This window comes from Podarcis erhardii (genome assembly GCF_964252035.2).
Source record: "Podarcis erhardii genome assembly, chromosome: 15".
NCBI classification, from domain to species: domain Eukaryota; kingdom Metazoa; phylum Chordata; class Lepidosauria; order Squamata; family Lacertidae; genus Podarcis; species Podarcis erhardii.
The window spans coordinates 10600473-10612369 of NC_138505.1; the positions used below are offsets into that span (position 1 = coordinate 10600473).

Sequence of the window (11897 nt, forward strand, 5' to 3'; positions counted from 1 at the left end):
TTAACAATTTAGGTTCCAGGTTCCTAAATGATCACTTATATTCACAGCAACCTGCCTGCAAGTTGCAATCACAAACCAATCCATTAGACATCAGTATAAAAACTTTTCCTTTCTCAGGCCTTTTAGATCTCAGTCTTCTCTTTCAATCTGCATTTTGTTTGTTCTTATATTGATTGTCTTTTATTATTATGCTAAATACCCCATATGGTAATTATAATCATTATTCTTAGAACAGTTGCCCAATTAAAGATCTCATTTGATCAATCCTATGAATTTTGATTGATCAGCTATGTTTCCATGGCCATGCACAATAGATGTAAAGAAAAATATCCATTTTATTTTCAGGTGATGGACACATGTCTCATCATAAAAGAGGTATTCCCTCCTATGCACAAGAAACAGGGGACTATCACTTCCTAAGATGACCCTTAACATCTGCACCCTTTTAAAAAGAATTCCTCCTTGATTAATTAGGGATACCTTTTGAGTCAATCAAAACTTTAAGTCAGCCTTTCTCAATGTAGTGCCTTCCAGATGTTTTCAGTTCCCACTGGCTCTAATCAGCATGTCAGGAATGATAAGGACTACATAAATTGGGGGAGGCTGGATTAAATGGGCTGAACTCTGAAGCCCCAGTCATTAGCACTCGTGATGCCTCACAGAGTACAAGAATAGAAAATTACTACATAAATCTCAACAAATGAGAGGGAAAGAACAGACAAAGCCAGCAAGGGACAAGTGCAAGAGTTGTACTTTCCCCACAATTCCTAATCTGGCACTACCCTTATAAGGCCAACACTCAAATCAACCCCTGGGGAAATAAAAGAATTACTCCACAACATAAGAACTGAGAAACCAAGAATTTTGCCCTCTTCTAAAAATGTAAAATCAATCCGAAGGCTCACAACAGCCAAACAGATGCCACAATGACTTCCTACAATGACTAGGTTGCGACTCTACTCTGCTACGTCCAATAGTAGAATCTGAAGAAGGAGCTCCTGGCAACAAATGGCCCAGCTAACATGGAAAAACATCAGCTAGGACGACGACTGACAGAAAGCAATTTAACCAAAATTACTGCGAAAGTGCCAAAAAGCTGGGGAAGACATGGCAGATTTCGCCAAGCTGCCCTAGTTTCCCCAAACGTTTGCACTCATTTTGAAAAATGGAATGCTGGCTTCAGCTGCTACTCCTGTCGCTACCAAACTAACATAGCCACAGTAAATACAAGGAGTTAGCAAAAGCTATGGTCTAAACTCATTAGGGCAAGGGCCTTCACTGTGGTGCCTACAGGCACACCAGGATCCCTAGAGGCATTCCCTGAAATCCACAGGGTCTTTTCCCCAGCCCCTGCAAACTAGGCTTCAAATAAGCATTCTACCGTAGCAGGTAGAACAGGCTTGGTTGCAAGGTGTGTGGCGTTGCACTAATCATCATCCTCCTAAAATAAAAATAAAAAAATGGGTCCCATGCAACAGGCTGAGATTTAAAGGTGACCCAAGATTGAAGGCTCCATTAGAGCTCTCTTTCTTCTTCCGCATCTCTTAAAAAAGAAAAATTGGGGGGGGGGGGGCGGAGAGAATTGGAAGGTTTTTCCCAGATGTTAAATTCTGCCCTTGATTTCAAATTCTGTTTGCATAATTGGTGCCTGCGGAGCTACCGGCATCCAGCACCTGTAACCATTTTTGTTCTCTTTTCCCCCCACCCACTCCTTTCCCAGATCTGAGAATTGCAAACGTGACTCACTTGCTTCGCAGGGCCAGGGTCGCTCTTCTCCTCCATCATCTTCCCAACCTTTTGCACCCTCCTGGGCTGCTTAATAGTGGTCTTTATTGCAGGCCGGCAGACATAGTTTTCCAGGTTCTTAGGGGGTTTCTTAGTTCTCTTGGCTTGCAGGCCAATTTTCAGCTTCAAATTCCCCTCTGAAAAGTTTGTTTCCTTCACAGAAAACTGTTGCTGGGCATCCGACAGACTCTCATCCTTGCCAACTTCATCGCCGCCGCTCCCCTCCGAGCTCCTCTTCTTCTTCTCTTCCTCCTCCTTAGCACTACCATCGAGCTCCGCCTCCCTCCTGCCTCCTGCTGCGCCTGTGGCAACTGCAGAGGGGCTTTTCCCAGAAAACCCTTCAGAACCAGAGCCCAGCCCTAACATAGCAGTATTCTGAGGGTCCATTACAGTACGTGCAGTTGCAAATAATTACTATTACTTTAAAGCAGGTCAGTTGTGTGGTCCATGGACAGATCCTTCCAGAAACTTGCAGCCATCATCTTCTCACTGTGAGAGAAAGGGAAGGGATGACAGTCAGAATATAGGCGATTCAAGAGCCACAGGAATACAGATTCTGCGCTGCTTGCTTTCAAACAGAAATGAAAGAAGGGAACACACAGGGCCTTGCAAGGAAGCGCACAAAGTTAACAGCCCATCTATACATATTTATTGTAGCCATTTACAATACGTGTCCCCCCCCCCCCATTCACTAGTGTAAAGCTTCCCAGGATGGTCGCCTGGAGGTAGTTCTTATTCATCACAGGTGACCGGGTAAGTGGCCATTTACAAAAAAACCATGAGCTCAATCTGGAGCCACAATGTTATCATGGGGTCCAACAAATGCAGGTTGTTTTGTTAATATGGGAAGAGGGATGAGATCTGTACAGCAATAAGTATTATAAACTGAATTTATATGGCATCTTTCTTCCATACATTTCCAAGTGGCATGCGTAGTTTGTTTCGTAAGTTCTTGTTGTTATGTTCGAAACATTCATTCTTTTGAAAATCACCTTGGGAGGTCGCGTTATGGGGCGGAAAAGCAGGAAATAAATATTTTAATATGTACATACAGATCAGCCACTTCCACATAAAAGGGGAAATACTTTTTCAGAGGAGCTCCCTGAACTGGTGAACTGACAGCAAGCTCCGATCCATTGCATAGGAGGAAAAGCATATAATGTTAAATGGTGCTTCGAAACGAAGAACAAGTTTCTTGTCCTTGTGGCTGCAGAGATATGTTTGAAGTAGGAAAGATACAGGCAGAAATGTGATAAATAAAGACACCCAATGTTAAGAGCTTCCATACGGCTTATAAATGCCTCATTTCCCAGTTAACTATTTGCATCTCATGTATTTTTACATCTGACGAAAATTCTCACTAATTATGACTTTCCTCTCTTCCACCTAAAGCTCATTTTATTTAGGCAGCTGTCAATCTGGTTTGCCAAACTTACAAAGACCGCTGCATAATACCTGTTACAGCTGTAATTGCAATACTGTTATCTAAGTGTTTCTATAGTGGTATTTAAGTGTTTGTTGTTAAATGCCTAGGGCACTGCTCCTTCATTCATCCAGACTGAGTTCTGATGCACAAGTCCCTGAGATGCCCTCTAGTGGTCTCCTTCTATAGTATCACTTTTCACCAGGTGAGCTGAGGCAGAAACCCTGTGATTTCCAACACAACAGGGATGGCCACAGTACCTTAAGTCTTAGAGCAAGCATAGGCAGACTCGGCCCTCCAGATATTTTGAGACTACAGTTCCCACCATCCCTGACCAGTGGTCCTGTTAGCTAGGGGTGATGGGAGTTGTAGTCCCAAAACATCTGGAGGGCCGAGTTTGCCTATGCCTGCCTTAGAGCTACACACCAAAAACCATGTCAAAAGACACAGTCACTGCTTCTTCTCCAATAATCCCCGCTCCAGCTCCAAACTCCTGCCCACTGCTTCCTTCTGAACACATTTCTTAATATTTATGAGGTGAGGTGGAGTGAGGTGCATTACTTGGAACACCTGGAATGTATTCTTATCTGAATTCTAGTTTTGACACATACAAGGCACATTTGATAATAGATAATAATAATAATAATAATAAATTTTTATTTATACCCCGCCCTTCCAGGATCAAAAACTGGGCCCAGGGTGGCTAACAACAAATTTAAAACACTTAATTGTAAAAGCAGCATAAAATACAGTAAAAAAATATGAATAACAATAAAATTCAAAGTTCAGAAATCAATTTAGGGGAAATCCATCTAATAAGCATTAGATAATCACCAGGGCCAGCTGGCTGAATTAGTCCTACTTGGGCCAGCGAGGAGGCCAGGGGAGAATTAGCTGTGGAGTCTCAGAGTGGGTAATCTTCATAAAAGATCAGGCTGAATTCAAATTAAAGGCCAGGCGGAACAGCTCTGTCTTACAGGCTCGACAGAAGGAGGTTAAATCCTGAAGGGCCCTAGTCTCATGGGACAGAGCATTCCACCAGGTCGGAGCCATCACTGAAAAGGCCCTAGCCCTGGTGGAGGATAGTCTGACTTCCTTAGGGCCCGGGACCTCTAAACTATGGTTATTCATGGACCTTAAGGTCCTCTGCGGGGCATACCAGAAGAGGCGGTCCCGTAAATAGATGAATTTAGGGTTGTTCCCTCAGAAGTTTTGTGTGCTTTGTGGAACAAATAGCATTTAATATTGGTACTCCTGCTCTGGAGGCTAGGACCTGAACCAATGGATTCAAGTTACAAGAAAGGAGATTCCAGGTAAACACCAGGAAGTACTTTCTGACAAGTAAGAGCTGTTCGACAGTGAAACAAACTCACTTGGGAGGTAGTGGATTCTCCTTCCTTAGAGGTTTTTAAACAGAGGTTGGATGGCCATCTGTCTGGACTAGATGGCCCTCAGGGTTCCTCCCAACTCTACAATGCTATGATTCTGAGTGTTCAAAGAGCTTCACATGTGTTACCTTACAGAGCTGCAAGGATTACAGCAAGTCAATATTATTACTTTTATAGTGTCAAACTGGGAGTACTGTAAGAGATTGAGAGACAGTGGCTTGCCTAATAACACCTAGTGAGCTCGTGTCAGAGGTGAGAGGTGAGGACATGCCAACTTACATTTCAGTTTCTTGGTCATTGTACTATGCCAGCTCTATACCACAACAATGTGCTTCTATGCCTTTACTTCGGCAGCTATCAATCTGGCTTGCCAAACTTCTTTTCCCCCTTAGTTACAAACTTGGCTGCATAATAAATACCGTTAACAGCTATTATTGCAAGACCAAGTTTTGAATCCCTACCCAGCCAGGAAGCTCGCAGGGTGACCTTGGACCAGTCGCTCACTCTCAGCATAACCTACCTCACAGGGATGCTGTGAGGAGAAATTAGAGCAGAGAACTATGCATGCCATCTTGAGCTCCTCGGAGGAAAGTTGGTATATATATATATGCCCCGATCAAGCCACTCTTTCCTCCATTCTCTATCTGGCCAGTGCTGTGTCCTCAGCTCTCTGGATCAATTGCTGAAACTGGAAATATAGTTATTTGAACTAATAGCACATGAAAACTGCAGGTAGACATGTAGTACTAATGTTGGGGGGGGGGGAGGTAGAGAGAAATAAAACAGATCCAAAAATAGCAACAGGGCAGTGCATTTCTCAGGGCCAACTAAAAGTATTATGAAGCAGCAAGTAAGCTTTTGAGTTCCCCACCACAACTGGATTAAGAGCTGTGGGGAATTCAAGAGCCCTGTTCAGGGAAGTTTTTAATCTGTGATATTTTAGTATATCTCTGGTTTTTATGGAAGCCGCCCAGAGTGGCTGGGGAAACCCAGCCAGATGGGCGGGGTACAAATAATAAATTATTATTATTATTATTATTATTATCATTCTGTGGTTTTCTAGTTGGCCTTAATAACGCTATTATGCTACTGCTACTTTTGAGATACGCTTTCAAGGTGCCAGCCCCATATAGAGCTGGAGGAACACTTCAAACCTCTAGCAACAAATGTTAAATCCTAAGTGACCAGGCATCTGGGTTTCTTCCAGTGATTCTCAGTCCCCATTACACAGGCTCATTGGAGGCACCTCTGTCTATAATTATTTTCACAAAGACATGGGGAAGACCTTGTGAGCATTACCAATTTCAATCATTTACCCAAAAATGCATACCACTAATTCAGGCTTTTACAAACAGAAATTTATCTGGGCAGCTACGGCAAATAAAAGATTCCCTCCAGGTGAGCAGATACAGTAGTTCTACTTTAATAGGCTGAAAGAGTTAAGGATCCCCCTAGCACCAGTATCAACAAACAAAAAAAAAAAATACAGGTGGGGGGGCAGTTATCTTTTTCAAACTGGACCAGTATCTTTTGCAGAGATGTTTTTAAGGTTAATAGCTATTTCAGCAGGGCTATGGCTGCATTCCTATGCACACTTACTTGACAGAAGCCCTAATCATCTCAAAGGGACTTTTAAATAAATATGCCTAGGATTGCATTAAAAGGTTATCAGCATACAGGCAGCCCCTCGTTTACGCGGGGGTTATGTTCCGAGGCACTGTGCACATCGGTGAAATCACATATAAACGAAAGCCATTGAAAAAGCCTGCAAGCACGTCGCTCCGCCCCCATTCCACCCTTTTGGTGACGGTTTCCGAGTCATTTCTGGGTTTGGCGTAATGCAATCACGCACATATTGAACATGTTTAAATGGGGAGGGGGAGCTGCCCGTACTCAAAATTGCAGCCTTGGTCAAGCATAGGATCTCATACACATCTGGCATTCCCTCTCAGTTCAAGCACAGAACCATTAGACTTGTTAGTTGCTTATTAACTGAAGGCCTCCTAGTGACTTACAATACACTTAAAACATGAATATAAATACACTATACCATAAAACAACCACAAGAACTGTTGGCAGCACACTAATAAGAAAACAGTATTATATTAGTCTATCAAGAGTCAAGAAGCCAACAATAGCATCAGGCGGACTTCACTGGGCAGAATATTGCACAAACAGGGAGTCACAACCGAAAAGGTCCTCTCCCTTGTCACCACTCTCTGATCCTCCCTCATACAAAGGACCTGAGTAAAATATGTAAGGGTCTGGTTATGTTCATACCAGGAGAGATGTTCCAAAAAATATTGGGGTCCCGAGCTGTAAATAGCTTTATAGATCAAACCAGCACTCTGAATTGGGCCCAGAAGATTATAGGCAGCCAGTGTAGTTATAACAGAATTGGTGATATATAATCTGTTTGCCTCGAACCTGTCAACAATCAGGCAGCCACATTCTGTACTAACTGAAGCTTCCAAATCATTTTCGAAGGCAGCCCTACATAAAGTTCACTGCAACAGCCCAGTCTTAAGATTCCCAGAACATAAGATTACTGCAGCCAGATTATCCCTATCCTGATAGGGTTGTCAGTTTAAGCTGATGGCATTCACTCCATATCACTAAGACCACCTGTGCCTCAGGTGACAGCAATTGATCCAGGAGAACCCCCAGCTACAAACCTGCTCCGTCAAAGGGAGTATAATACCCATCTAGAGCAGGCAATAAAATGAATGCCATGGGAACCCACCTGCCATTCAAAACTATTTCCCCATCTCAAACTTTCTCCTATTTCCTCAGCTCGACATTTGGCCCACACCTAAGATTTTTTTTTCTTTTTTACAATCCTGCTCCAAATGCCTTTACTGAAATACAGCACAAAGATAAAAATGATTTCTTTAACTTTTCAAACCGTTCACTCTAAATTAGTAATAAGGAACTTTCTGTCTGTGGCAAGGCCTCCCCCCCCCCCCACCGCGCATGAAACTCTATGGATAGTGATATTTGCAGTCTTGATGGGGATATTCTATCAGCAATTCTCCTTGACAATTCCAGCCGGTCCTTTAGGATTCCTTGGGCCAGCATGTGCCAGAAGAGACTGATGCTGCCATGCAGGTACCAAGTAGAACAGAGGCAGTATCTTTCCAGCCACCAAACATTGATGTAGGAATATGAAATCTTTTTAGTGCCCACCAGCAGGCATCTACAGATCTACCTACCACCTCACAAGAGGCAGGAGACCCAGCACCACACAGATCTTTACACCAAATATCTCATTTCTACTGATGTTTTTGAGTAAGACTGCAGGAATCTCTTCCAAGCAGCAGGAAAGACTTCCACTGTTTTGCACCTTCATATCACAAATAATGACTGGTTAGTAAGCCATGTTAATGTTAGTGGGCCCCTATCCATCATGGAGAATGGGAAAGGAGCCAGTTCTGAGCTGTATAGATCAATCTTGCTAATAAGGGTTGAGAGCAGTGATGTGGGGTGGGGAAAGTTTGCACACACAGAACAACACACAGAACGTTCCAAGTGCTTTCTTTTTCCATGGAAGTTTTCCCATGTCATATGTTCATTAGATACAATGAATAGGTGCCAATTGCAAATACAATATTAGGCAAGCTTGGCAGTTTCAACGTGTTTAGCTTTGTTGACTAAATACAAGTAAAACAAACATGCCAAATTAGATTACTCTCTAGGGCATGATAAATTTTCCCCCAATGCAAATTATCCTATGAAGATTACCCTGGTTTGCATATGAAAATTTTCCAATTCAGAATTTTCCAGAAAACCAACATCAGCGGTTGGTAAGAGTAGCCATCTACCCAGTGCATCCCTCTATAATTACAGATGAGATATAGAAGTAAGGGATAAGAAAGTCCAATTGGAAGACAAGAGTGCTAAACTGAAACCTCAGTCTACCCTACCCTGCCAGTCAATTGAAGAATAACATGGGATAAACACACCCGTCCCTGAGCTCCTTAGAGGAAGGTGCAGTAATTAAACAACACTGTTTCAGTTCCACGTGCACATGAAGTATGAATGACACTCAACTCTCAGAAACAGATACATGCACTTAGCTTTTCAAAATTACACATTCATACATCAAGCCATAACTTCTGAAAGCAACACAGAAAAGCAGTCCTAAGAGGGTCAGAAGGTATAGTTCTGCTGAAAGGCACATAACTAACAAGGGGTCCAGAAACTGGGCTGGAAGCACCTAATCCTACAACAATTATGACTCTAAGGAAATGTGGCCTGGACAGAAGACCATTGGTAGTGCCATTTAAGCTTCATACTGGAAGGATGAGCTATAGCAGCTGCTCTTACATAGCAGGTACTGAATAGTTACAATACATCAGGAATTGTAGAAAATGCAGCAGGGGCATGTTCTCTGCCTGGAGGAGTTACAAACAGAAAAGTTGTAACTGAAAGTCTGAAAGATCAAGTTGAAAATGACATACAACCTGACTGCTAAGCAGTTATAGTCCCAAGCACAACACAACTTGTAAGTAAATGGATAAAAGGATAAATGTATTAGACATCAAAGAAAGGGGGGCTCATATGCAAAATGCTAAGAGGTACCGCAGCAGTTGCCAAACAAACGAGGAATAATTCAAGAGGTACCTCTTAAGGCAGGCATTCTCTACAGAGATAATACTTTTTTATACAACACTAAAACAAAAAGTGGTGGTGCAGGGGAAAGAACAGGCCTCTGTACAGAGAAACCGACAGTGTAAATTCTGGCAGAAGTATATTTGAGGTGGGGGGGGGTAAGGGAGATGGAAAGACTATGCACGAGTACTTAAGGCTTGGTTTTTGTCATTTGAAGTGAGGAGCGAAGGGTTAGTCTTAAATAAAGAGCTATGCAAGCATTAACCCTTGAGAAAAGTTTGCAGTTTCTCAAGGCAAGGAACAACGACCCTCCCAGATACTGAGAGCTGTCCGCAATGACATTGGGTTTCTACAAAACTACGTGTCCAGTATCCTCAACCTCTCACCTGCCATTCTAAGGAGGTGACCTAACTGTCAAGAACCTCTTTCCGCCTCATAGAAGCCAGAGGCCAATTCAGAAAAGACAAATTAGATGGTGAGCCTCATGTAGTTTGTCATGTGTGATGATCTATTGCCATATGTAGTCATGCTGAGAAGCAGCGATTGGCTGCGAGTTTAACAACACTGGTACATGAAGCAAAACACATGTGTTTGTGTATGAGAAAAATCATCACACACTGTGATGATTTCCTACAAAGGGAATACATTCTGTGCAAGAAATTTGGCATCTCTGAGGGGGTCCTCGGTACCAAAGAATCAATCACTTTCTCACTCACACACACAAATGGATCTGTCTCAATGCACACCAAACTAACATTCCTGGAGACTAGCCTTATCCATCAACCCTCCCGTCAATGATTCCAGCTATGGGGGCAGGGGCCAAGCTGTCAGGAAGCCCACCCACATACTACCAGGGAGCAGCCACCAGGATTCCCATCTTGCTCATCCAGCAGGATTCCCCTTCAGCTGCCAACCCACTCAGGTTCTTGCCAGAAATCTACACACACAGGAAAAGATCAAGCACCTCCCTTAAAAAAAGAGAGGAATTAATTCCCCATCCCAATATAGAGGACCAGGAGTGTATCAGCACACCAAACATTCACTTTAAACAGGAGTCAATCTGCCTCATTCCCAGCCACAGAGGAGGGAAATGAAGCTGAATAACGCCATCCATGAGTTCCCACCAAGAAGTCTGCAACAATTCTGCAAGTGAAGCTTCAAGATTTCCCCATAAGTATTATTCCTGCCCCCAAAATGAAGCTACAAAACTCCATAAATAACGCCCCTCTCAAAAAGGTGAAGTTACTTGAATACGGGGGGGGGGGGGGAGAGAGAGGAAAGGATGTTTGAAGAAAAATATATGTGAAATATTTTCCCCTTCAAACACCTGGAGCCCCTTCCGCTTCCCCACCCTACTCAGCATTGTGGTTCCCAGTTTTTGTGGTCGTTTTTTTACAAGAATTCATAACCACCACCACAAAACGGAGGCTGCAAAAACTCCACAAATGAAGCCACAAGGATTGAACGGCAAGCCTCACAAAACGAGGGTGCAACGTTTACAAATACACACCCACCCAATAACGAAGCTGCAAAAAAATAAAATAAAAATGCAAGACACACACACACACACACCTCCTTCACACACATACCCCCGAAGTCATGCTCCAAGAGCATGCCAGCCATCTACACCACCCACCCGCTAGCATAACAAGATCAAGGACCTCTCTTCAAAAGGGGAAACGTTGCACGTCTGTGTGTGTGTGTACATATCGAGTCTTGCACCTTGAGCCACCCACCGCCTCACAGCAGTAACCCAACTCACAGCAATCTTCCTTTTACTCTCTCCAACATGCTCCCCCAAATATAGCTGCAAGGATCCCCCTCTCCCCGCCCACCGAAAGCAACAACCAGCCTCTCAAGGATTTTGTGCGGTGCGTGCGTCTACATACACACCCAGCCTTGCACCTGAAACCCAAGTCCCCCGAAAGCAGTGAGCAGCCATGCAAAAGATAATTCCCTTTACTGTCTCGCTAACACGCCCCCCCTCAAAAAAAAAATAATTAAAAAGCAGCTGCGAGGATCTCCCCCTTCCCGCCCTCCAAGGCCTGGCTGTCAGGATCTCCCCCTGAGGGAGAGCAAACAGCCGGCGAGGCTTCCAGGATCCCCGCCAACGGAAAGGGCCTGTCAAGAGGCAGCTCAGCCCCCTCCGCGGCCAGGCGAAGGGGCCCGACTGTCAGGGCCCGAGAGCCCCCCAAGCGCCGCCGCCGCCGCCCCTTTTCCCTCCCCGCATCTCCTCCTCCTCCCCTCGCTCACCGCGTCACCGCGAGGCCCGGCTCCTCCGCGCCCGCCTCATCCTCCCAGGCCGGGGCCAACCCGCCTTCGCGGGCGGGCAAGGCCAGGGCGAGACCCGCCGCCACTGCTGCTGCTGCTGCTTCGGTTGCTGCTGAGGGAAAACCAACGTCTCTCCCCCTCCCACCCCAGGAGACTCGCCCCTCTCGGTTGCTTCAGCGGGCGCAGGCCTCCGCCTCTGCCTCCTCCGCCGCCGCCGCCTCCTCGTCGTCGTCGTCTTATTCCAGCCTGATCCTCCTCGCGCTGCGCTGAGGGCGGCCGCGGATCCAAAATGGCGGCAGCGGCGGTAGCAGCGGCTGTGGTGCTGGTGCTGCTGGTGGCGGCGGCGGCGCGGCGGCGGCGGCAGCCTTAGCAGCAGCAGCAGCAGCAGCGCTCCTGCCTCGGCGCGTGCGCGAGGCGTC

At 45.0% G+C, this 11897-nt stretch overlaps 1 protein-coding gene across 1 annotated transcript in view; it reads right to left on the reverse strand.

Moving 5' to 3' along the window:
• Positions 1-11844, reverse strand: part of ASH1L (ASH1 like histone lysine methyltransferase) — a 76752-nt gene extending 64908 nt beyond the window's left edge. Inside the window, exons 1-2 of the mRNA XM_081841516.1 lie at positions 11461-11844; positions 1747-2274 (exon numbers count right to left, since the gene is read on the reverse strand). Coding sequence (XP_081697642.1) covers positions 1747-2172 — 426 coding nt within the window. The 5' untranslated portion in view covers positions 2173-2274; positions 11461-11844. The remainder of the gene's footprint in view (positions 1-1746; positions 2275-11460) is intronic.
• Positions 11845-11897: the final 53 nt, after the last annotated feature.